Source organism: Cynocephalus volans, chromosome 10 (genome assembly GCF_027409185.1).
Source record: "Cynocephalus volans isolate mCynVol1 chromosome 10, mCynVol1.pri, whole genome shotgun sequence".
NCBI lineage: Eukaryota > Metazoa > Chordata > Mammalia > Dermoptera > Cynocephalidae > Cynocephalus > Cynocephalus volans.
Genome location: NC_084469.1, coordinates 52,760,783 through 52,786,247, shown reverse-complemented (window position 1 = coordinate 52,786,247; position 25,465 = coordinate 52,760,783). Strand labels below are relative to the sequence as shown.

Here is a 25,465-nt window from a genome sequence, read left to right as displayed (position 1 = left end):
TTAAGTTACTTGCCTAAGGTGTGCACAGCCCATAAGTGCTGGAATCAGATTTGAACACAGAGCCCAATTCTTAGCTATCACTTTCCCTCACCGATAGTATCTTATATGTTATGCAATATAGTAATGCGATATATATTATATAACATAATTTTAGACCCTGGAAAGTTTTGTGAATAAAATCAAGTGGGGAAATGAGGTAACGTTTTGGTGGGAGGGTGCCACTCGGAAGGGGCGATCGGAGGAGGCGGCCCTTGAGAAGAGACCTGACAAACGGTATCTGTGGGAAGAGAGGTCGAAGCGGGGGGCACAGCCAAGGCAAAGGCCCGGCGGCAGACACTGCGAGAAGCCCATCGGCCTGGGATCCGAAGTTTCCAAGATGCTCGCCTCGCCAAGGCCCCATTTCCGGGCATCCGCGCTCTGGAGTCATCTTCAGACTCGACGTGCCCCAGGGGCTTCGGGCCCCGCGTCTGGGGTTCTGCGATTCCCGCGGGGCGGGAGCCGCGGGGCGGAACTTTCCGCCGGCGGAGGGCGGGGCGGGCCTCACCTGCGGGGGGCGGGGCTCCTGGCTGCCCCGCCTCCCGGAGGAGCCGCCGGCGGCCGAGACTCGGGGCGCAGCGGGGAACGGCGGGGCGTGCCGGGCGTGCGGGACTCCACCGTGCGCACCGCTGCCAAGTGGGTTCCGGAGCGGTCCGCGCTCAGGTGAGCTCCGGGAGTGGGGCGCGGGAGTCCCGGGGAAGCGCGGGGATGGGGGTGGGGACGGAAGGTGAGGGCTGGGCCTGGCGCACCCCTGGGCCCGCTCGCCTGGCAACGGGAACGGGCCTCGGGGCCCCGGGACGCCACCTGCACCGCCCTGGGGCTTCCCGGGGTCTGGAGGCCCGGCTGGGGCCGCACCCCCTCCCCTGAGCGCAGGTAAACAGGAGTGAGAACGGGGCGGGGCTTAAGGGGAGGGGGCCCTTGTGACAGCCCGGAAAGTGGGGTGCGCGGGGTGGGGCCGGCCAGCTAGGGGTAAGGTTGTGTGGCTTGGGGAACTGGACCATGATGGGGGTCTCCTGCCTGAGTGCGTGTGTATGAGAGATGGTGTATGAGGCTCGTGTGTATGTGAGTGTGCGTGTGAGCGACAGAGGGAGAACAGAGCGCAGGTGTCAGGCTGTGGGTCCGAGTGTGAAAGGGACATGCACTGTCTGTGTAACCCTGTGATGGGGCGCAGAGACTGTGTGAATGATGTGTCCCCGTGTCAGTGATGGGAAAATGTGGGCAACTTCTGACTGTGTGTCTGTAGTGTGTGTGTATTGGCAGTTGGACTGTTTACAGTACTTTTATGGGAACAAGGGATCCTGTGACTGTGGCCAACTTTCTGCTTCTGGCTGATGTGCATGTGTATGGCTGTCTATATGGCAGGGAGTGGAACATGTGAGTGTTGATCAGGTTGTGTGGCTGCAGTTGGCTTTCTGCCTGTAGGAAGGCATGTGTGTGTGTGTGTATGTCAGGGAGGTGGGCAGTGGGTGGGACTAGGTCAGTGATATGTGACTATGGTGGACTTTCTGGTTGTGTCTCACTGATGGTGCATGGGGGCTATATGTGACTGTGTCCAGAAGCTAGGCTATTTCAAGGAACGGTGTGTGTGGAACCGTGAGGTGTGGAGTTGTGTGTGAGCCTGCCGGGGGGAGGGAGAGATCTGCTGCTATGGACTAGCAATAGTGTGCAATGGAGAGTCTGTTGTGGGGCTGTGGAAGTGTAGGGAGTTGGGGTGGGGTGGGAGATGTCTGAGTGATGTGTAGTTGAGATTTCCCTCTGTGTAGGTGACAGGATGGAAGAGAGGTCTTTGTCAGGGGCTGTGACTGTGATTATCATTCTGTCAGCTGTGTGGTTATGCACATGGGGCTTGATATGAGTGTGGAAGCTGGCATGTCTAGGAACCAGCCTGAGTGATAGATAGCTGGGATTGAGCTGTGACTGTTGCTGGCTCTGGGGTGGTGTTTGTGAGGCTGTGTCTGGAACATTCAGCTCAGCTGTATCTGAGATTGTGTGTGATGTGATAGGAAGTTACTATGTCAGCAAAACTGTGTGAATAGTGGTCGTGGTTGTCGGGATGGCTCTTCACGAGTTTGTGTGGTTGTGAGTTTGACCATTTATGTGACTTATGTGTGAAGCGTGATATACATACATACACATACGTATAAAAAGAGATTGATTGATATATACAAACACGTATTTACATATATGTAAACATATAGATTCACATGCATATTTACATATCTTTTTATATATTTACATATATATGTAAATTGATGGCTATCAAGGGTCTGTGGTATATAAAATGCATAGGATGCCCTTACTATGTGTGATTATGAGCTTGCAAGCAGGTGCAAAAACTGCTGGGATGCTTACAGTTGACACAGTGGATTAAGTGAAGTATGAGAGAGTGTGTGCAGACACATGGAACTCCCTCTAGAACGTGTTTCCACAGCTGTCTGTACTGCAGGCTCCCGCTGTTGACAGTGTGACTGAGTCCGAGTTCTGGGACTACTTGCATGTAGGTGTTTGCAGCTCTCTATGTGTATCTATGTGTGTGTGCAGTGTGTAAGCGTGTGAGTCTCTGCTGGCCAGGCCAGGAGGTAGAGGTGGAGGAGGTGGAGGTATTGGGGAAGATGGGGAGGGGTCCACAGTGAATCCTGGGAGTGTATGTATTTGGAGGGGCTTTGGGCATGTAATGAGTTGGCTGCTTGGGGGACCGTATGTGTGTGGGAGAGAGCAAGTGTCATGGATAAGTGCGAGAAGACATTCTGAATGTGAGTGAGTTGACATTTGGTTATGTTTTCGGAGGTGAGGTGGGGCTGAGAGAGACAGAGTTAGTATCTGCGTTGGTTTTTATTTCTGAGAAGAGAATATACCTGTGTGTCAGGTTGTATTTCCAAGAGGAGGGTGCATATGTGTCGTTTCTGAAAGAAGAATATGTGTGTGTGCCTGAGTTGGTGTGTTGCATTAGGTAGTGCAAGGGTACTTGAGAAAGTTCATGGGTGGGCTGGCCAGTTAGGTCAGTTGGTTAGACTGCAGTGTTACAACACCAAGGTCAAGGGTTCAGATCCCCTTACCTGCCAGTTGCCCCCCCAAAATAAAGTTCTTGGAAAAATGAAATTAGAAGATAATATGTACTGGCCAGCTCTGCGCCCCCCCAAAAGACAACAAATCTTTCCACGAACTTTTTGAAGACCCCTCGTATTTCTGAAAGGAAAATGTAGATGTGTTTGTGTATTGAGCAGTATTTCTAAGAGAAAAAAGCGTGTGTTTTGTATTTCTCCAAGGAGAATGTGTATTATATTTCTTTCTTTCTTTTTTTTTTTTTTAAAAGATGACCGGTAAGGGGATCTTAACCCTTGGCTTGGTGTTGTCAGCACCACGCTCAGCCAGTGAGCTAACCGGCCATCCCTATATAGGATCCGAGCCCGGGGCCTTGGTGTTATCAGCACCACACTCTCCCGAGTGAGCCACGGGCCGCCCATGTGTATTATATTTCTAATGAAGGAGTGTCTGTGTGTGTGTGGAGCTGCATTTGTGAGAGGGTGTGTGTGTGCATCATGTTGTATTGGAAAGAAGGCAGTGTGCGTGTGTATGCTGAGTTGTATTTCTGAGAGAATGCGCATGTTGCATTGCGTCTTTAAGAAGGGAGGGTGTAGGGCCGGCCCGGTGTGTTTCTGAGGAGAGTATCTGTGTGTGTGTCTATGAGGACCCCAGAGGCACCATCAGCTAAATGTCTGTGTCCTTGTCACCCACATACAACCACATGAAGTTCCACGTGTGGAACCCCACCCATTACTATCTGGGCTTCAGACCTCAGCTGTCACGAGAACAGTGTGACATCCATGGGCCAGTGTTTCCCAACAGGCCCTGGGCTGGCTAAGCCTGTCTGTGGTGGAGGGCGGAACCCCTGTTCCCTCCAGGTCTGTCAAGCCCCAGGAGCCAATACGTGGGCCCCTCCTTGCTTGCCCCCCCCAAACCTAGAGGCCTCCTCTGCTTCCGGAGCCCTATCCCCTGGCCCTCTCCTCCCACCCCACCCCACCCCAGTGGTCTGACTGGTTCCCAACAAAAACACCCTAAGAATGAGCTCACGGGGAGGCTGCCGCCTCCACATGCCCCGCCCCACACACCCAGCAGAGGAGGGCGCCTCTGGTCCCAGGCCACACGGCTGACTGGGAGCTCTGGGCCAGGGTATCTGGAGTCCCTGGGTAGGGAGGGCTGGCCAGGTGAGCTGAGGGCAGATAGGGGGACCACATGCCAGCTGTTTGCCCTCCCTTGGTTAATTACACATAATAGGATTTTGGAGTTGTCCTCAGAGCAGAGCCCTGGGCTTAGGGAACAGACAAAGGTAGACCAGAATGTTCCCAGATGAGGGCTTGCTGGGATGGGGAGGGCATGGAGGCAGGGAAGCAGGGGGAAATGGATGGGTCAGGGAGGGGCTGGCCAGGATGGGTGTAGAGAGAGGAGCAGGGAAGGGTGGGAAGATGGGCGGGTCAGGGAATGGGATGGCCAGCGTAGGGGGATGGGGGAGAGCTGACATGGGGAGAGGTTGGGGGTTCCTGCTGGCCAGGATGGGCATGGAGGCTAGGGGCTGGCTTGTCTGGCCCTAGCAATGATTCCCCAATCCCCACCGCTGCCCTCAGGAGCAGCCATGTCTGTGCAGGTGGCAGCCCCTGGAAGCACAGACCTGGGCCCAGAGCGCCTGAGCCCTGAGGAGCTGGTGCGGCAGACGAGGCAAGTGGTGCAAGGGCTGGAGGCCCTGCGGGTGGAGCACCACGGTCTGGCTGGGAACCTGGCGGAGGCCCTGGTGGGACAGGGCCCGGTGACTGGCTTGGAGCTCCTGGAAGAAAAGCAGCAGGTGGTGAGCCACTCACTGGAGGCCATCGAGCTGGGGCTGGGAGAGGCCCAGGTATGCGGGGGCCCTGTGGGGGAGTGCGGCTTCGGCCTGGTGGGTGGCAGGAAGGCCCAGGTATGAGAGGGACATGTATGCAGGGGGCAGGGTCAGCCTGGGGATGAGCAAAGGCAGTTATTTGTGTCCAGTATTGCAGAGGGGCAAGTCTGGGGCCGGGGGAGCCTAGGGGAACCAGGCCTGGGAAAGGGAGGCTCAAGGTCAGAGATGGGGTCCCTGGGCAGCATTATGGGGGTCCTCATGTATGACAGGGACCTCTGATCCAGAAGGGGGTTTTGAGCAGAATCATGGTTCCTGGGAAGCCACATTGGTGGGATCTCTGCAGAATCTGGGGAGTCCTGGATAGAATGGGGGTGCTCTGTCCTGGTGTGAGGCCTGGGCTGGGTCAGGGGCTGTCCGGCAGGGTAGGAACCCACCTCCCTCATGACTCAGGACCCCCACCCCAACAGGTGCTGCTGGCTCTGTCGGCGCACGTGGGCGCTTTGGAGGCTGAGAAGCAGCGGCTGCGAGCGCAGGCCCGGCGGCTGGCCCAGGAGAATGCCTGGCTGCGGGAGGAGCTGGAAGAGACACAGCGGCGGCTGCGGGCCAGCGAGGAGGCCGTGGCCCAGCTGGAGGAGGAGAAGAACCACCTTGAATTCCTGGGGCAGCTGCGGCAGTATGACCCACCCATGGAGAACCAGGTGCTGTGGGGCAGGCCAAGAAGGCAGGAGCATTGGGCTCTTCACAGAGCCCGGAAGTCCCCCAGACCCTCCTTAGAACCCCAAAGCCCCCAACCCTAGGTGGTGCCCCCAAATGCCCAGACCCATCAGAACATACACAGAATCCCCCCTAGCTGCTCCATAAAGCTACAAGATCCTCCCAACCCTCCAGAAGACCCTCGATCCTGATCACCACCTCCCTCAAAACCTGAGATTCAGAGCCCCAGCCTCTGAAACAAGCCCCCAACCCACATGACTCCCCATTTTCCTGTCCTCCCTGCAGCAGCCTGAGTCTCCCCCTCGCCGAGACAGCCTGGCCTCCCTGTTCCCCAGTGAGGAGGAGAGGAAAGGTGGGTGTGGGGGAGTGCATGCATGACGGTGGGGAGCACAGCCCTGGAAGACGACGGACTGGGGAGGCAGCTTTGATCTGCTGGACCCCAAGTTCTCTGAGTGGGGGATGGGGAGGTGAGGGCAGGGTCAGGAGGATGAAGTGGGTGTGGGGGTGAGAGTGGGCCGGTGAGGCTGGAAACCGCAAAGCCGGGCAGGCTGTGTGGCCACAGCATGAGCCAGGCAGGCTCTCGTATCCACATCCCAATGGGGCAGTTGGGCAGCCGTGGTCACATCCCCAGGCCAAGACACATCCTGCTGGCCAGTTAGAGGCCTATGAACTCAGGCTCAGAAGGCAGTGTGGGGGCCATAGTTCCAGGGGCCAACTGGGCAACGAGGCAGTTATGGGGTGTGTGTGTCCCTGCATGTGAGGCTGGAGGGGCAGGAGGCCTACAGTGACAAGGTGCTCCTCTCGCCCAGGTCCAGAGGCAGCAGGGGCAGCTGCAGCTCAGCAGGGCGGCTACGAGATCCCAGCCCGCCTTCGGACCCTGCACAACCTCGTGATCCAGTATGCGGGGCAGGGCCGCTATGAGGTTGCTGTGCCTCTGTGCCGCCAGGCCTTAGAGGACCTGGAGAGGAGCTCAGGCCACTGCCACCCTGACGTGGCCACCATGCTCAACATCCTGGCACTGGTGTACCGGTGAGGGCTACAGCCAGCCATGGTTAGAAGGGGCAGGAAGGGCAGGGGCCAATTGTTAGGTGGAAGTGGGAGGACCCTACTGTCCCCTCTGCCAACATGGAGCACCTGGGTGGCAGTGGAGAGGAGGACAGAATGGGAGAGGGTGGGAGGGATCCTGCCTCGAGAGGATGGAAAAATAGGGAGGGAGAGAAACAGAGATCTGGGGAGGTCACAGAGACCCTGGCAAAGAAGAGTCAGAGAATGTGGTCACCAGAGACCCCAACAGTGGGGAAGAGATTGGAGTGGCCAGGGGCATGGCAGAGATGTGGAGGTGCAGGGACCCAGTACTAGAGACCTGGAGGTACGGGGAGACCCAAAAGGGGCCCCTGAAAGGTGCTACTAATGATTGGTTCAGCCAGCTCCCTGAGCCTGCTGGGACCAGCCCTGCCCCTGTGGCCTGGCGCCAGCTGCCCCAGCCTGACCAACCCCCCTCCATCCCTGTGGCTGCCCTATAGGGACCAAAACAAGTACAAAGAGGCCACAGACCTTCTCCATGATGCCCTGCAGATCCGGGAGCAGACGCTGGGCCCTGAACACCCCGCGGTGAGTGAGGGCCCCAGGGAGGAAGGGAGGAGCTGTGCCTGCTCATCTCCAACCTGTGCCTGCTCATCTCCAACCTGTGCCTGCTCATCTCCAACCTGTGCCTGCTCATCTCCAACCTGTGCCTGCTCATCTCCAACCTGTGCCTTCCCCCATCCCCTGCAGGTGGCCGCCACCCTCAACAACCTGGCTGTCCTCTATGGGAAGCGTGGGCGTTACCGGGAGGCAGAGCCCCTGTGCCAGCGTGCCCTGGAGATCCGTGAGAAGGTCCCTCCCCATACCAACCCCCACAGAACTTGTGTGGCTCATGACCTGATGCCACGTGACCCTTCCCACTGATCCTGAAGCATTTGCACTGGGATCTGATCCTGTGGTGCCCCTTACATTTGTTATTGAGCCCCCAATTTGAGTCCAGATCATCCAATCCCACGACCCATCACCTTTGACCTTAGCTCCCAGCCTGATCTCGGCCTCTAACACTGACCTCTCCCCTTGACTCACCTCAGAAAGCCCCCAACCCGGTCCTGCCCTTCCAACCCCATGTGACCACCAGCACAACCCTCAGCCTTGATCTGCCCATTTGCCCCTGTACCCCAAGAGTTTCTGGACTACCAAGACCTCTGACTTCATCAATCCGTTTGTGTAGCTTCTGCCCTCCAGTGCCCCACCTCATATAACTCTCCACTTTGATCCTATAATCCCTAACTCATGACCCCCATCATGGCAGTGACATCATGAGGCCCACCAATCTCATATGACCCCAATGACTTGTGACCCCTGACCCCCAGGTCTTGGGCGCTGACCACCCGGATGTGGCAAAGCAGCTCAACAACCTGGCCCTGCTCTGCCAGAACCAGAGCAAGTTTGAGGATGTGGAGCGGCACTACGCCCGGGCCCTGAGCATTTATGAGGCCCTGGGTGGGCCCAATGACCCCAATGTGGCCAAGACCAAGAACAACCTGGTGAGGCGCTGTGGGGCGCAGGGCTGGCTGACAGGGTCCTACCCCGTGGGTGCAAGCCAGTCACTGTGAGGGTGGGGTACCAAGAGGCTTGGAGCCCTGCCTCTGCCAGGCCCTTGGAGATGTCCCGTCCGACACCGCCTCCCAGCTGGGCCCTAACGGAGAGCAGTTTGCTCAGCACAGAGGACACAGAAGCATCAGGAAACACACCAAGTCCATGACAGCCAGAGAACAGTTCCAGGAAAGAGGAAGCTGGTGCAACTGGCTTGGACCAGAGGGCAGCATCAGATATTTATTGAGCTCACTGAGGGCCAGACCCCTTCTTAGCACTTTCCCTGTATCATCTATTACTTAGAATGCCCCTATGAGGGAGGAGACTGAGGCACAGACATTGTGTCACGCAAGGTGGAGTAGGAAACAGACTCAGAGACAGGAAGCCACCAGCCCTAGGTCCCCTAGGCTGGGCTCCAAGCCCATTCTGCTCTAGGGTGAGGCCTCCAAAGTAGATGAGACCGGGCTTCCTCCTGAGGGCACAGGGAGGCATGGTCAGGTTTGCACTTTAAAAAGATGGGACTAGATACAGTGTTGGGGGTCTGGGGATCCTGAGAAGCTCCCAGAGTTGAGTTGGGAACACTCAAGACATGCCCTCCCGGCAGGCTTCAGCCTACCTGAAACAGAACAAATACCAGCAAGCAGAAGAACTGTACAAAGAAATCCTCAGCAGGGAGGACCTACCTGCCCCTCTTGGTGAGGCCCCAGCCCCTCCCCTCCCTCTAAGGTGGCTTTTCAATGTTCCCACCTCAGTGGCCCTCATGTCTTCCCTCAGGAGCCCCCAAGACAGGCACAGCTGGTGACGCAGAACAACAGGTAAGGATGAGCTCTGCTTCTGCTCCTGGGGTGGGAATGGGGACTGCATGAGCGAGGGGCAACTGACCAGTGTCTCTGGCACCCTCCCCAGGCCCTTCGTCGGAGCAGCTCATTCTCCAAGCTCCGCGAGTCTATCCGGCGAGGAAGTGAGAAACTGGTCTCCCGTCTCCGAGGCGAGGCGGTGGCGGGGACAGCCGGGTGAGTGCTGGATCAGGTCAGCAAAGAGCCCTGACATCGGCAGAATCTGCAGCATACCACCCCCCCCCGCCTCCAGCTCATGAACCTTCCGTGGCTCCCATCTCCTCTGTGACACACACAGATCAAACCCAGTGCTGGAGAGGTCTTCCCCAGACTGGGAGCCAGATTCGTTTCCTCCCTGTCCCCTCCTTTGCAGGATGAAGAGAGCCGTGTCACTCAACATATTGAACATGGATGGCCCGAGGGCTATTGGAACTCAGGTTGAGGGGGTCAAGGATGGAGTGGGGGCCCTGAGATAAGGGAAGGTGGGGGGTAGTCAGGCTGGCATTGGAGCCAGGAAGTGGTAGGTCGGTATTAGAATCGACTCCAGGATAGGAGAATGGATGGGTTTTCCTTGGGGTAGAGGCAGGGGGGTGGACAAGTTGGCTGCGAGGCTGGACATGGAGGTGGGGGGGTGGACACGGAGACAAAAGGGATTACGTGGGGCCGGGGGGATGGCCACAGTGGCAACTGGAGCAGGGCTGTGCCTGCCCCTCACCCCTCCCAACCATTCTCTGTGCCCATTTCCAGTTCCCGAACCAGCACCTGAGTGAGGCCCCTCGGACCCTCAGCGCCAGCACCCAGGACCTGAGCCCCCACTAAAGCCAACTGGACCACACTGGCTACAGCTTCTCGGGAGGAGTGTGGGGGGCATCTCCTTGACTCTCCCACCTCTGAGGGGATACCCAGTGGGTTGGGCTTCCTGCCACCCTCTCCTGCGATTAAAGGCTGTAGACTTGGCAATGAGGAATGTCCACCTGAGGTTTCCTGCAGGGACCTACAAGCTCCTACCCTGAGGCACCCTCTGAGCCACTGGGAGCCAGGGCCAGGCAAGACTCAGGAGTCACCAGAACACCTTTTATGGCCCTGCCCTCGCCCTATGCTCACAGCTGTTGAGCAATCTGCTCTATCCTCCACAGCATCTCCTCTGATTCCAGCTGCTCGAGGCTGAGCAGAGACAGGCCCAGCTGATCCTCCTGGAGGGGACAGAGAAAAAGGGAGGTGTCAGACAGTGGTTGGGGATGGAAACAGCTGCTATACTTCCCCCAGTGCCCCTGACGGGGACATGGGGTCAAGACTCCAGGGCCAGTAGAGACAGGAACCCTATGGGACAGGAGTGTGCTGTCCCTGTAAACAGAAGACAGGTCCAAAGGAGGAGGAGAGGGAGAAAGTCGGCAGCCGGAGAGTTGTGTCCAAGCTACAGAAGGATCAGCTGTCCTGAGGCCAGCACAAGCCCCTTCTGGAGAATGTCTGGAGCCTTCTCACCTTAGATTATCACCCTGCCTCCTCTGTGCTCCCCAAGCACCTATGGGTCTACTGTAGCCACATGCTGGCATCTGTGGCCCTTGATTCTCCCCTCAGTTCCCAGAGCCTGGCACATGGGCGCACGATAAATCTCTCTTTGTCAAGGGTAGGAGGGCAGGATGTCAGGCTGGGGTTGGGGAGCAGAAGAAAAATACAAGGGACCTTCCTGGAGGAGGAGCTCAGCCTGGGAGGGGAGAAGGAAGCAAGTGCAGGGCTCACCCGGTGGAAAGGCTGTGCCATCTGCCTCAGGAAGTACTTGGCGACCTGGACCCCCTCGTCAACAGTCAGGTTGAGGTTGGCGTCTGTGAGGTGCTCTTGGATCCAGCGAGGCAGCTTCCCCCGCTTGTCTGCTCGGGCAAATCGCTTTGAGCAGGAGGGTGGGAAAGAAACGGTACCAGGATACTGGTCTGAAGGAGCCTAGGCCACCCTCCACCCCTGTGACCCTCCCATCTGGAAAAAGAATGGGGCAACATCCTGGTTCCCAGAGGCTGGGGTGGGGAGCACAGTGAGCCCCCTGGACTCGCACCTTGTCGGCAAAGATCATGAGGCCGTAGTCCGTCTTGCCTCTGATGGCCCGACCCACGCACTGGGCTGCATGGCGCATGGCATCGAAGGTGAGAAAGTCATTCTCGCGGATCTGGAACTGGTCCCGCAGGTATTCTAGCCGTGCCTGCCGATGAGGAGGACAAGGAGATGAGGATGAAGGGGATGAGGACAAGGGAAATGAGGGAGCCATCCCTTTCTGAATGCCTGCCCCCGCGCTGTCCCAGTCCCTTCCACAAACCACCAAGTCCCAAGCTGAGGGCCCGAGAGAGGCCCTAACACCCTAACCTCACAGTCTGTTTCTAGGACTCCCCATGACCCCAGGCGCTGCTCACCTTGAGAATGCGGCTCTGGGTGTAGACGTAGGGGACGCCAAACATGATGACAGCCCGCCCAAAGTGGTGCACTGCAGGGCAGAGGAGGGGAGTGAGAGGGCTTCCAAGTGTGGTCAGCTGGAGAGGGACGGCCTCATGTGCCCCAGGAGGTGGTGCTGAGTGGGGAGGGGGTGTGCTCCAAGGACCTTGCCAAGTCCCCAGAGACGGAGGGAGGGGAGGACCCCTCTGTGTGCCCAGGCTTTCGAGGAGCAGTCCTGAGGGGGTAGACATGGCACGATGGACAGGCATTCCACAGAGTTCCATGCAGGTGCTTGGGGAGAGGAGAGCCTGGTCCACTTACCAAAGTCGATTCCCTCGGACACTTTGCCCCGAGCCACCGAGAGCAGGATGGCCCCCCGGCCATTCTCACAGGCCTGGGGAGGGGAGGCTAAGATGTAAGCAGTGTCGCTCCACAGAGCTGCATCCTCAGTCCCTCTCCACACTGGTCTCTCAGCATTCCCCACAATACCCACCTCCTGGTACTTCTCCAGGGCAACACTGGTCTCAGCCCCATCTTGAGTCTCGATGAAGAGCAGTTTGTTCCTCTGGATGTTTTCGAGAATGCCCTAGGCAAGGACACCAGGGAGGTCAGGGTTGGGGTTGACAGAAGGTGGATTCAGGACAGGGCCATCCTGGTTAAAGCCAACTCTGCCATGGACTCCTGTGTGAGAGACCATTTATCTCTCTGGGCCCCAGCTTGTCCAAATGAGACCTGGGGGGGCGGTGGTGGAACTGTCCACCCTCACTTCTTTTGGGAAACTTTTGTGACCCAGGTGGGGAACCAATCACTGCTGGACAAATAGGACAGGCATGTGGCCCAAGGTGGCCAATTAGGACACTCCATCCCCCACCAGCAACTGGTAGAGGGGGTGACTGTAAGCCAGGAAGAGCCAATCAGAGGCTGCCCTGAGATTTACATGTGACACTGTAATAGAGACAGTGTGATACTGATGGAAGGACAGACACACAGACCAGTGGGACAGAATGGAGGGTCCAGGAACACATGCTCCCCCACAAAGTCACCTGTGCAATTCAATGGGGAGAGCTCTTTTCAATAAATGGTACTGGAGCAAGTGGATGTCCAAATGGGGGGAAAAAAGTGAACCATGACCCCTACCTCACACCATACTCAAAGATGAGTTTGAGGCACCTCACACATGTGAAAGCTAAAACCACAAAGCTTCTGGAAAGAAACACAGGAGACTATTTCATGAACTTGGGTAGGAAAAGTTTCTTAAATAGGACACAAAAGGCACTAGGATGTGGGGCTCAAGTGGCCAGCGGCCACCTTTCCCACTGTGTGGAAAGAGATCATCTGAGGATAGGCCCACGTCTTGGCTTTGAGGGATGAAGTTCCCTGCCCCACCCCACCATCCCCTGATGCTTGGTTTAGCCAAGTTCACTCGTCTCACCCTGACAAAGTGCTTGCTTTAACTGACCCCTGAGAGCTGGGCCACACTGCATTCAGAGGCAGAGAGTACAGAGTGATCCCCCCTCCCACTCATATCCTGCCTGATGTAGTCAGGGGACAGGGCACAGAGGTGCACAATATTTATTCTATACGCTGTTCATATGTGTTATATACACTGTTCTGTCATGTATGATACATGTCACCATGGAAAACACAAGAGGAATGAAACTGACACAGGAACAGTGCCAAGAGCTGAGGAGCAGGGGTCTTTATGGGGAGTGGGTGGCTGGGTGTCTGGGTGTACCTGCTCATACCAGGAGGCCACGGTGCTCTCCATGTACTGGTAGCTGGTGAAGAAGGCCACAATGCCATCAGGAACCACAGCAGACATCTCCAGCAGGAGGTTTCCATAGTTCCGGATCACCGCTAGGAGGGGTCAGAGGTTGAACTCTCTCTTGGCTTGAGTTCTCCTCCCCAGTCTTCCTCAGTCTAGAACTTGGGGTTCCCAGAAACCTCACTGAGGCTGTATGCAGGGCTGTTCACAGTATCCCACTTCTCCTCTCAGGCCCATAGGAGGATGGTCCCTCCACCCCTTAAAGTTAGGCATGACTTGCAGTGGCCAGTGAGTGCAGAAATGGCCACTATCACCATGATCCCTCCTGTCACATCACGCTACCTCAGTGATGTTCCCAGTGGTAGTGGTTCCCAGAGTGAGGAGACAGTCCCTTACCAACCCATGATGGACATGGACCATGGGCAAGAAGTAACCTCTGTGTGTTAAGCCACTGAGATTTGAGGATATTTGTTTGGTAGCATGACTCAGCCCATCTGACTGATACACCTTGCCTCTTGGAACCCATAGAAACCACCCGCACAAGAGCATACCAATATCTTCCCGGGTCTCAAATTTGGAGCTGATGGCCACCTGGTCATTGCCACGGCCAATGATCTGGAGCAAGCAAGAGAAGTCATAATAAGCAAAGTAGCAGCAACTGTCCCAAGCTGAGTGCCGATCATCTGCTAGTGCTGTTCTAAGCTTTTTATACACATATCATTATATGAACCTCAGCTACCCTGTTATCTGCATTGTGCAAATGACCTGGGCTCAGAATGTGAGTCATCTGCCAAGATCACACAGCAAATAAACGGCAGAGACAAAATTGAACCCAAGTCTGTCCATAATCCTGACCAGCAGCTAACACTTTAGCCAAGACATGGGCCTATCCTCAGATGATCTCTTTCCACACAGTGGGAAAGATAGCTGCTGGCCACTTAAGCCCATTTTACAGAGGAAGAGACTGAGGCACTGAGACAGAGAGGAAGGCTCATTTACCCAAGATCATAGTCAGATGATGAACTGGGCAAAGCCACATTAACCAAGATGTTGACTAAGCACCTACTTTGTGCCAGACCCTCAGCTACATAAGTGTTTTACACGCATTATCTCTCTAAATCCCCTCAACGACCCTGGGAGATCAAAGAGGATGGATTCCCATTTTACAAACGAGAAAGCTGAGGCTTGGGGAGTTGTGCCCACAGGCAGAAGCAGTGGAATCAAGCTCAGGTCTGTTTGATTACAGAACCCATGCTTTTAGCTGTAAAGCTCTCCTGCCTGAGCAGTGGAGGAAACCAAGGGAGGAAAGAACTCACCATGGGGCAGAGGCAGACCCGAGCCAGCGTCATGGTGAAGGTTGCCATGGTGACGGGGTGGAAGTCCAGGATCTTGGGGTAGATGTCCAGTGGGGACAGTGTCTGTAGCAGAAACAGTGGAAAGGATCTCAGCAGGACTAGGCAGGGACCAGGAGCCCCACAGTGGAGAGCTAGGGACTGGGAGGGCCAGGGGAAGGGTCCTCACCCCAGATGTGATGATGACAGACTGGAAGCGCTCAAACACTGGTTTGATGGCCAGTGAGGCATCCATGCAACTGTGGAGAGCAGATGAGGGCAGTGAGGGCAAGGCAGACTGGGCCCCAAGACCCATGGAGCTTTCATACCCCCACTAGGGTAGGGTCCCACCTGAAGTGCAGGATGGGGTTGGCAATGGTCGGGGTCCTGTCGTCGAAGGGTTCAATGATGATGGTGAAGCCTACAGGGGACGGGCGAGGCCCGGTGAGATTCCCTCACTCAGCCACAGCCACGCCCACTTGGCTATTCCCTCAACCGCTCCTCCCCTTCACCCAATCCCCACCCCCCAACCCCCATGAGTGAATGGAACCAAACACCAGCCACCCAAGCCCCAAACCCAGGCATCTGAGTCCAAAATACACCCCAACATGTCTGCTTCCCTATAAGGCCCAAATCTGTGCAAATGTTCACGGAGGATCTCAAGCAGAGAGCCCCCAACCTTCATTCCTCACACTCGCTCAGCACAAGGGTCTGCTCAGCATCTGAGCGAAAGCCAGGAGTCAGAGCCTCGAGCCTCCTCCTGTGACCTTTCTATGTCAGCCATCAGCAAGCTGGGCTGCTCTGCTTCCAAAACCTATCTGAAATCCAACCACTTCCCCCCCCCGCCAATCCTGGTCCAGTGAGAGGGAACCTGTGGAATCCTAAGTTGGGTCACATCCTCCTTGCTCAGAAGCCTCCCGTGGCCCACACTCATCCTGGGGTCCAGAATCCCCTGTGGGACCCAGCCGTGTTGACCCCAGTTCCTCCTTGCTCACCCCTCCTGCCTAACCTTCAAAAACCAGCAGGCTCACTTCTCCCAGGGCCTTTGCACTTGCTGGTTCCACTGGCTGGAAAGCTGCCCAAGGTGGCTCCATTTGATCACTTGGAACTTTGTTCAAGTCAGCTCCTCAGAGAGCCTTCCTTGGCCACCCTGTCTACTGCAGCCATGTTCCAACATAGCAACATATTTATTTTTTATGACAACTTTCTAGAATTATCTCGTTTATTTGCACCTTTGCTACCAGTGCTCCCCTCTAGAATATAAGTTCTAGGAGACTAGGAATGATGTTTTTTTGGTCCCTGCTGCGTACATAAGGCTAGCTGTGGCCCATTTGTTAAATGAATAAATGAGTGAATGAATTAATATATTCAGTTTCACTTAGTAAAAGAAATCAAGTCCTCTGTGCCAGCCCTGTGCTGGGGACACAGCAGTGACCAAGACAGCCCAAGCCCTGCCCATATGGGCTCACGGTCCAGCGGGAGAGACAGACCCATCCCCACATAGTGATGATTCACAGTGGGGAGAGCTGGAATGAAGGAGCCCAAAGGAAGGGGCCTAACCCGGCCTGGGGGTCAGGGAGGGCTTCCTGGAGGAGGAGACATTTCTACTGAGCTGAGAAGTAAAGGATGACGGAGAGGTAGTTGGGGTATGAGGCAGATGGGAAGGACATTCCAGGTAAGAGAATGCGCAGTGTTCGTAGATGGGGAAATGCAGAGGGGAGGAGAACGACTAAGGGAAGAGATGGGGTGGAAACTTCCAGCAGAACTTGCTGCTGATCTGCCACAGGGTGGGGGTGACCGAGTCTCTGTCCTGCTGAGGCCGGGCCCAGCCACAGGACATCAGGCCTGACCTGGTTTCCTGGATAGAGTAGTAATCCCCAGGGATTGGACTGAGCCCTTGTCAGCTTAAAGCTGAGGAAGGGGAGGGAACACTGACCCACAAAGCCTCTAGAATGTTTTCCCCTCTCCTGCAAACTGGAAATCTCAGCATCATCCGCAACTCTTGTTCCCAAGGTCTTCACACCCAGGCCCCATCCTCCCACATCCTCACCTCTACCTCCCACATCTCTCTCCAAAGCATCCCTTTCTCTGTCTGCCCTGGCCCAGGCTCTTCCTCTTCTGCTCAGGTCCCTGTCCCCCCCGCCCAGTCTCCTGTCTCTAATCCCTGCCAAAAGAATCTTTCCAAAGCACAAATCTGACCCAGCACCTCCCTGGCTCAGAACCTGCCATGGCTCCCCATGCCCTCAGGAGCACGACCAGCTCCTTACCACGCCCTGTAGTGTGAGCTGACCACATAGTACTTCTCCAGCCACATTTCATACCACCATCCACCCTCATCTTTCTCCACTCTGCAGTCTGAGGGAGCCCTTGAAAATACAACCCTGAACACAAAGCTCACTCACTCAACAACTGTTTGTGGCTCCTCGCTGCCTTCGACATAGAGCCCAAACTCCCGAACCCAGCCCTAAGAGGCCCCGTGTGTCCAAGTCCCTGCTGACAACACTCTAGACTCTTCTGGGACCCTGATTCCAGATGCCTGGGGGCCCAGCAGAGCCAGGAAAAGGTGAGCTTACCCTTGGCATAGGTGCTGACGAGGGTGGCAAAGTTAGCAAGGAGGGTGAGTGGGGAGAAGTCAGCAAGGTCAGCGATCTCCAAGGTGTGTAGGAGAGAGCGTAGGCGTTCAGCACAGAACCTGGCGGGGAGGCGAAAAAGAGTCAGGGGGTAGAGGAAAGCAGCAACAGGACTAGCAGCCCCTCCTCTGCAGTCAGAGCACATGGTCACACGTCTGTCTCCCTAGCTAACTGGGCACTCTGTGAGGGCAGGGATTGGGCCTGCTTTGGAAACTTCTGTCTCCACATTGTACAGCTGCATGTCACACAGAGCCACTGCTGCACGATGGCACATACATATGTATATATATGTATATGTATACACACACACACACACACACACACTCACTCACTCACTCACTCACTCACATGTATATAATTTTTTTTGGCACCTGGCCGGTACGGGGATCCATTTGTTTGAGGCTGTCTTCGATAACCCTCAGGCCCTTGAGTTCCCCCATTCCAGCCCTGCCTACTCTGAGTTGTCACTATCTGAGGAAGTCTGTCTCTTCCACTGGGCCTTGGGTCCCAAGAGGGCAGCCTTGAGCTGTGTTGGTCACTGCTGTGTCTCTAGCACAGAGCAGGCACTTGGGAAACGTACTGAGTGACTGAGATTTCTCTTTGTTCCGACACGTTTCCAGTCCAAAGCCATATCAAAAGCTACCTCCCCCGAATCCAGGCAGAGAGGCCAGAGGCTTTGAAGCCCTGCAGGCCTGGCTTCACGTCATAACCAGCCCATGAACTGCTGTGTGACTCTGAGTGATGGCTTTGCCTCTCAGAGCCCCAGTGTCCTCATCTGCACAGTACAGCATGGGGACACTGTACTGGGGATGCAATTGAGATACAGAATGTAAAGGGCTTAGCTCATCATTAGTGCTCAGGATGGGGTAAGTTATTTGTTTTACTGCTTTCTCATTTAACCACCACAGAAACCTGTGAAATAAAGACGATGACTCCCTACCCATTTTACAAAGGAGGAAACTGAGGTTCAGAAAAGACCAATGACTTATCCAAAATAGCAAAGGAAAAGTACAGGAAGCCCCCCTCCTGCCCCTGGGTCCATTCTCTGCCTACTCTGTGCCCCAGCAGACTGACTGCACCCTGCCACAAATGCACCCAGACTGCACCATGGGGACACCCCTGCCCTCAGGCTCAGGGATGGGTGCGGTGTTGGGCATTGAGAGGCACTGGTGGAGGCATCTCCATGAGTCTGGGGCATCTTCCCCCATCCTGCTGGGCCTTGGGCTTCTGGTCTCAGTGCCTGTCAAGAGCCTCTCTCCAGGCCCTGTCAGCTGATTCTCAACACTGCTCACTCCCCTTCCCCTGTGACCTGGGGTAGAAATAATTCCAAGCTCTTACAAGTCCCTAGGGGCCTCCCAGACCCTGTTGGCTCCTCTGCCCAGTGTGCCCCCTCTGTAATGGTTCCTCCATTACATTCTCTTTGGGTAAATTCTCCAATCCAGCTGTGTGTTGCCTGCCACGGGACCGGTTGGACCAGCCTATGTCCCACATGCTCCTCCCCAACTCACTTACTCCTGACACTGGCAACACAGTGACATCAGGCTACAGATGTGGAGGACAAGGCTTGGTGGGTGCCCAGAACCTGCCTAGAGTCCCCTGCAGAGATCTGCCCCCCCCCCCCAGCTGTCTGGGGCTGCACCTGAGGGGCTTGCGCTGGATGCACACACGCTGGGCCAGGCCGCTCAGGAAGGCAGGAGGGCTCTCCTGCACCATATGCTGCACGCGCAGGCGCCACTTGACATACTCCAGCAGCCGCCGCAGGAAGCCCAGGAAATGCTCAGCTGTGCGGATGGAGCCCGGCACTGCCTCTGCAGGGAGATGGGGTCAGCTGCTGCAGGGAGGGTGGGGCAGGGAGTAGGTGGGTGGCCGGGGCAGCGACTCACCCTGCAGCACCTCATCCGGCAGCACGGGGTTGGCCAGGTGGGCATCGGTCTCCCGGGCGGCACTGGCCTCTCGTAGACCCTCCACCAGGCGCCGGTACTCATCCCGCAGACGCTGTTCATCCGTCTCCTTGATCCTGTGGGGACATGGTATGGCGGGGACTGGACAGGGCTGGCATCCCTGGGGGCAAGTCAGGCAGAATCCAGGGGCCCAGGAGAGGCTCGAGGCTAGGTGGCAGGGAGCAGGGTGGGCACCAGGGTCTACCAGCTGTCCCTGGCCCCCACCTGAGCACTGTCTTCTGCAGGGTCTCTAGATTGCTCTGGCATCGGTCCAGGGTTCGGCGGGTGAGATTGACACTCATGGAATCGATGCAGACATTGTCTGGAGAAGGAGAGGGCTGGGCTCAGTCAGGCTGGTGTGGGTGGTACTCTGAGGGACTGGTATCACTTTCATGCCCTGGGTCCCTCCTCACCAATGTTGTGGGCCTCATCAAAAACCACAACAGCCTTACGGGCCAGCTCCTTGGACACCAGGTCTGCAATCTTGGGGTCCAGGAGGTAGTGGTAGCTGTAAACCACCACATTGGCATGCAGGATCTGGGGGGCAATGAAAGCAGGGTTACCCCAGCCAGCCTGCCAGCACCCACCCCTGGGCTCTGCCAATCCCATCTGCACCACACTGCCACATTACTCACACACAGGCCTACAGTGGTAAAGCAAGGAAAGATGGACATAAGCAAGGCACACATACAGGCAAATGGATAGAAATAGACTGACAGATACAGGCACTGACCAACAGAGAGACAGAAGTAGACAGAGAGACACACAATCAGACAGACGGACACAGACAGGCAGCCTGTACCTCTCACACACACCCCTCTGTCCACCCACTACCAGCTTCCTCACCGAATACCGGGCAAGGAAGTATGGACACCAGCCCTGGCGTTTCCCCAGGGCCTTCAAATCGTCCAGGTTGTAGATGCCAGCAGTGAGGGGCACTTGGCGCCCATGAGCATCAAATTCCTGGGGCAGGACAGGAAGTACCAGGAGGTCAGGGAGGTTGGCCGCTCCAACTGTCTCAGTTCCTTTCCCTCAGCCCTGTCCCCCAGGCACCTCATAGAAGCGGCAGTGAGGCAGGCTGATGTCCTGCTGGTATTGTGCCCGCACATAGGAGGCCGTGAGGCTGTGGCATTTCCCGTCGACGTCCTTCCCAAAGCGCAGGGGTGTCACCTGGGGACACGGAGCATCTTAGCAACAAGACAGGCTGGAAGTCCAACCACTCCTCAATCCTGGGCCTCCGCACCTCACAGCTGGCTGGGATAGGAGGCTGGCTAGGATTGGGACAACTTGGACCTCAACCTGTTTCATTATTAGTTAAGACACCTGGGAACTTAATACAGGGCATGGAACCTTGGCAAAATCTAAGAATCAGAAGAGGTTCCAATCACACAGTCTGAGAACCAACATCCCTTGACCTGCTCTGTACCCTCCAAGGCTCTGTGGTTGGTACCATCATAGTCCAGGGCTGCCTTTCCCAAAAACAAAGACTTTTCCTTTACCAAAGGGAAGGTAACAAGGCTGCCGACGCTTCTCTCTCCCTTTCTATTTCATTAGTCACCCAGGCTAGTGCTACTTCTCTTTGTCACCCATTACGTATATTCTTTCTCATATATTCTTACAAATAAGATTGTATAATATGTTTTCCATGAGTTAGCACACATAAAACACTCAGAACAGTGCCTGGCACATGATGACTGCAATGATTTTGTAACATAATTTAATAATAAAAACTAATATTCTATGTGTCCTATATTCTTATGTATATAAACATAATTTCTTTTTTTTATTTTGGTGGCTGGCCAGTACAGGGATTCAAACCTGTGACTTTGGTGTTATAAGTCTGTGCTCTAACCAACTAAACTAACTGACCTATAAACATAATTTCTAATATTCCTTTAGCTCTGCACATGCTAAGGGCTTCAACTGCATCATCACAGCCAATCCTATCATCAACAACCTATGAGACAGTTACCTGTTATCCCCATTTTACAGAACAAAAGACTGAGGCCTAAATGGTAGAAACCACCTGTCCAAATGTACATGGCTAACAAGTTTCATAGTCAGGAAACCAGGCCTGCCAGACTCCAGGAGCTGCCTTTTTAACCTCTCCCAGGCTGGGAGGGTAGGAAGTTTCCCTGAAGGAGGGGTGCTTGCCTGGGCCATGAAGGATAAGTCAGAATTTGACAAGTGAGGAGATTCTGTGCATGGCCTCCCATGCCTCCCCAAGAGGTCTGGTCTGAGGATTTAGGACTTGTGGTTGGATGGAAGAGCTTCCTCAGCCCCGGGGCTTAGGCCAAGGGGAAGAATGGGTACTCACCTCGGGATGAATACACAGATTCTTACGGGAGCTCAGAGCCAGCCCCAAAAACGGCAGCTTCTCGCCCTCCTGCTTCTCATAGAAGTTGAACAATTTGCGTAGCTCTTCAATCACCTGCTCCAAAGTGGAGGAGAAATTTGTGCTCACTGGAAGCACAAACTCCTGTCCTGTCAGGATCCAGCCTCTTCCCCAGCTTCCCAAACACCCCCACCCCCAGGCTGGTGAGGGCAACCAGGGGAACCAATGGAGCCCGGGTGAGAGTACGGGACGGAGCATCTGGATCAGCCCTGCTCACCTTCTCAATCTCCGGCACAGTCCTTGAGCAGTAGATGAGTTTGGTCACCTCCAGAGGATATGCCTGCCAATGACAAGTGGGCTCAGCCCCTGTCTGGCCCCTTCCCTCTTCCCCCTCTATGGGCTCTGTGGGTCACTCACTCGCTGGTATGCCATGATCAGGGCCAACAGGGACACTGTCTTTCCAGTGCCGGAGGGCATTTCCAGGACTCCATGACCCTGCACGTTGGGAGCGGGAGGGACAAGACACAAGATCTCAGAACCTTGGCAACACAGGTACTGGCAGATTAGCTCAGTTGGTTAGAGCATGGTGTTGATAACACCAAGGTCCAGGGTTCAATTTATTACTGGCCAGCCGCCAAAAAAAAAGGATCTTGGGAACACAAACTCTGGGGACTTCCCACCCAAATGCCACCACTTGGGAACTGCAGGACAACACAGCAGTTAAAAGGCTGGGCCCCAGGGACAGTGAACCCCATTTGAACCCCATTTCTGCCATCTCCTTACTGAGTGGTCTTAAGGAAAGTACCTTTACCTCTCTGGCCTCAGTATACTTATTTCTAAAATGGGCCTAATAAGAAGTGCTTCTTCAGAGAACGACTATGAGGATTAATGAGAAATTGTGGATTAAATATTTAGCATAGTATCTGATATACAGTGAACTCTTTTTCGTTTAGTTTAGCAAAAACTTCCACAGCACTGACTCTGTGTTTGGCACTATTTCTAAGTATCTTACAACAGGGTTTCTCAACCTCATCTCTATTGACACTTGGGACCAGACAACACTCGGTTGTGGCGTCTGTCCTGTGCACTATAGGATATTTAGCAGCATTCGTGGCCTCTACCTACCAGATGCCAGTAGCACCTCCCCTCCGCTGGTGTGACAACCCAAAACATCTCCAAACATTGCTAAATGTCCTCTGGGGTTCAAAATCGTCCACAGTTGAGAACCACTGCCTTACACGTATTAACTCATATAACCCTCACAACAACCTATGAAATAGGACCTATTCTTTACTATTCCCAGTTCACAGAGGTGTAAACTATGGAGCAAGGAGGTTAAATGATCTGTCTAAAGGCACACAGCTGGTAGCTTGTGGGTCCAGGATTCCAATCCAGGTAGCAGACTCCAAAGTCTATATATTCCTAATCACTGGGAGACTCAGCGTTGCATAAATGTTAGCTGCTGCTATTAGAAACCACTAATATTTTATAAAACGGAAGATTCTGGAGTCCCGGATTCCCAGGGACCTCGGATCTCTAAAATCTAGACATCCTGCAATCTCAGTTTTAGACCGACCCGCGGCAGCCCCACCAGCCAAGCGGGCAGCGGCGGGCCGGGCCCACCCACCTTGGCGTCCAGTGTGCGTTTGAGCTCCCGCATGTAGGAGAACTGCTCCGGGTAGATGTAGTCGTACGGGAAGTACACCAGCAGCCCGTCCACGTTGAGCCTGGCGGCGGGGACTGCTGGGTCAGTGCCCCGTTCCCTCAGCCCCTCTCCAGCCTCCACACTCCCCAGCCGCCGGGCCCCTAGGGGTTACCTGCCCTGCACCGGCCCGCCGGTTCCCCCGGATATACCCTCGGTGTCTCCTCGCTACCATCACCGTTACCGCCCTGCTGGTCCCCACAGTTAACCCCACTGCACCCTTCCAGGTTCCCCTGTCCCCGCAGGGCCCCAGGCACGCCCACTGGTCCCCCCATCTTCCAGAACCCCGCGCCAGCTCACGAGCCACGACCCCCACCCGCCTCTCACTTCATGGCGCCGGCCTCGGCGTGCAGCGGCGTCAACCCGCCTCCGTCATGAATATTCAGTGAGGGCAGGGTCGTGGGCGCCCTCGAGGGTTCGCTCCACCTTCGTCATGACTCCATTGGCTAATCCCACCCGTCACTCCGCCAGGACAGCGCCAATCGGATACTGCGCGTGCGCACGGAAATACGAGGGCGGACGTCGGGGAGAAGAGGTATCGCAGGAGTTGCTGAGGATCGCCGAGGACCAAGAGCAAAACCTGGGAGGAAGACAGCCGAGGGAATCAATTCCATTCATCAGATTCGGTCTTCCCTGATTGAGTACCGAATAGAGTCTAGGGCAGAATTTCTGGGGAATTGGGGAGCCCCTCGAGGCCCTCAAGTTAGAAATGGCTTCGCCGAACCAGACAAATACGCATTTATAAAATGCCTGCTGTGGGATAAATAATTTATAAATAGCTCCTCCTATTTATTAAGCACCCACTGTCTTCCAGATGCTGTGCTAGGAGTTTTAATCAGGCAGTAATGGAAAGAAACTGTAGTTTGGTGGCTAAGTGTGGGCTGTGCAACCAGAATGCCTGGGTCCAAATCCAGAATACCTGGCTCCATTGTCTATTAACTGTGTGACCTTAATCAAATTACTTCTCTGGGGTTCCACTTTCTCTTCTGCAAAGTAGGAACGATTAGGCTATCTACAATGTAGGTGACGCTTAAATTAACCCACATAAAGCAGTTAAAACAGGGCTTAGTATATACTAAGCATTCAATAAATTTTAGCTTTTATTTGTTCAACAAATACCTGTGGGGCATCTACCGTGTGCCTGACCCTGTGCTGGGCTCTGGGAACACCAAGGTGACTATGACAGCCCCAGCTGCTGTTCTCAAAAATCAGATAGTAAACATACAGATAAACTCTTTTGCATGCTCTCTCTTGCTCTCTCTCTCTCTCTCTCTCTCTCTCTCTGCTTCCATCATCTTGCAGTGCGAGACCCCTGGGTCACTGTCACCACCACCAGATGGACTCTGGACTTCCCAGTCTCAGAAACTAGCCAGGTGGTGTGAACAGTTTATGTCTTCTGCCCCCAGCCTTTAGTTTTGGAGGCCAGGAAGTCCAAGGTACAGGGGACACATCTGGTGAGGGCCTTCTTCTTGGTGGGAACACTCCACAGGGTCCTATGTCAATACAGGGTCCCATGTCAACATAGGGTGTGGGGAAAATAGGATAATTTAGTCAGGCTCCCTGGCTCAGGCCTGGTTGGAGGTCGAGCAGCACATTTCTTGTAAACAAGTTGTGTGGGTGGAGTTAGTGCGCATGTGCACAAATGTATCTTTTTAGTTTTGTTGCTATTGTGTGTTCTTGAGTTTGTGAAGCAGCACTGGTGGGCAGAGCTCAAGTCTAAAAATAGAGCATGTTTACTCTGCTGGCAGCTGCTCAGTTTTTCTTTGGACTTTGCTGGTAGCAGTTGAGCTTCTGAGTTTCTCTTGGTCCTGCCCAGCTCCTAGATGTGTGTGTGCTGAATAAAGACTGCTCCTTCTTCAACCAAGGCTCCAAGGACCTTTTTTCTGGTTACCTAGCTCATAGACCTGCGTGTGAAGGGTTTGTGAATGGGCTCGAGGGGTCTGTGAGCACCGCACCCTAGCCCTAGCTCTACACAGGGTATCACATGCTTCCTGAAGTTCGCCATCCTCGGTACTAAACTAAAGCCCTGCAGTCTTCCTATTCTGCTCTCCAGTCTCATCCACACCTGGATCCTGGGGTTCATCTTCCTGTTTATCCTCCCTTGCTTTGATAGATTTTATTCTCCAACAGCTTTCTTCTGTATAAGTAAATTATTTCAGTCTTTAAACAACAAAAAAACAAACAAGAAAACCCCATACAGATAAGTACATGATTACAAGTGTGACAAGTGCTGTGAAGCAGAATTTCAGAAAACCATAAAGGCTTATAA

General features: G+C 54.8%; 2 protein-coding genes across 3 annotated transcripts; one reads left to right on the top strand and one right to left on the bottom strand.

The window, feature by feature from the left end:
* The first annotated feature begins 620 nt into the window (after window positions 1-620).
* On the top strand, window positions 621-10,033 carry KLC3 (kinesin light chain 3). 2 transcript variants are annotated; one of them, XM_063108896.1, is made up of 13 exons: window positions 621-699; window positions 4,659-4,924; window positions 5,374-5,604; window positions 5,906-5,972; window positions 6,430-6,649; window positions 7,144-7,231; window positions 7,394-7,495; window positions 8,017-8,190; window positions 8,844-8,934; window positions 9,014-9,054; window positions 9,146-9,252; window positions 9,449-9,512; window positions 9,823-10,033. In XM_063108896.1, exons 2-13 carry the CDS (start codon window positions 4,667-4,669, stop codon window positions 9,892-9,894), a joined length of 1,515 nt encoding a protein of 504 aa, XP_062964966.1. In that variant the 5' UTR covers window positions 621-699; window positions 4,659-4,666; the 3' UTR covers window positions 9,895-10,033. The 2 variants fall into 2 exon arrangements, with proteins under 2 accessions (XP_062964966.1, XP_062964967.1); XM_063108897.1 differs by lacking the exon at window positions 621-699 and adding an exon at window positions 4,195-4,241.
* Window positions 10,034-10,135: 102 nt separating this feature from the next.
* Window positions 10,136-23,558, bottom strand: ERCC2 (ERCC excision repair 2, TFIIH core complex helicase subunit). Its single transcript, XM_063108895.1, has 23 exons — window positions 23,524-23,558; window positions 23,122-23,221; window positions 21,912-21,989; window positions 21,772-21,834; window positions 21,477-21,590; window positions 20,213-20,329; window positions 20,006-20,122; window positions 19,573-19,696; window positions 19,385-19,481; window positions 19,103-19,236; window positions 18,859-19,027; window positions 17,163-17,281; window positions 14,941-15,010; window positions 14,780-14,849; window positions 14,575-14,676; window positions 13,810-13,873; window positions 13,229-13,350; window positions 11,987-12,079; window positions 11,815-11,887; window positions 11,475-11,545; window positions 11,123-11,266; window positions 10,816-10,959; window positions 10,136-10,268 (listed from the first exon to the last, which is right to left on the bottom strand). Exons 1-23 carry the CDS (start codon window positions 23,526-23,528, stop codon window positions 10,176-10,178), a joined length of 2,283 nt encoding a protein of 760 aa, XP_062964965.1. The 5' UTR covers window positions 23,529-23,558; the 3' UTR covers window positions 10,136-10,175.
* Between the last annotated feature and the right edge of the window lie 1,907 nt (window positions 23,559-25,465).

Excerpts from the sequence above, each read along its gene's own strand:
- KLC3 (XM_063108896.1), top strand. The coding sequence starts at position 4,667 with ATGTCTGTGCAGGTGGCAGCCCCTGGAAGCACAGACCTGGGCCCAGAG. Across the intron at positions 8,191-8,843 it reads CCAAGACCAAGAACAACCTG|GCTTCAGCCTACCTGAAACA; the intron begins GTGAGGCGCTGT and ends CCCTCCCGGCAG. Across the intron at positions 9,513-9,822 it reads CGAGGGCTATTGGAACTCAG|TTCCCGAACCAGCACCTGAG; the intron begins GTTGAGGGGGTC and ends GCCCATTTCCAG.
- ERCC2 (XM_063108895.1), bottom strand. Across the intron at positions 21,990-23,121 it reads AACGCACACTGGACGCCAAG|GGTCATGGAGTCCTGGAAAT; the intron begins GTGGGTGGGCCC and ends CCCAACGTGCAG. Across the intron at positions 20,330-21,476 it reads ATCTGTGTATTCATCCCGAG|GTGACACCCCTGCGCTTTGG; the intron begins GTGAGTACCCAT and ends CCGTGTCCCCAG.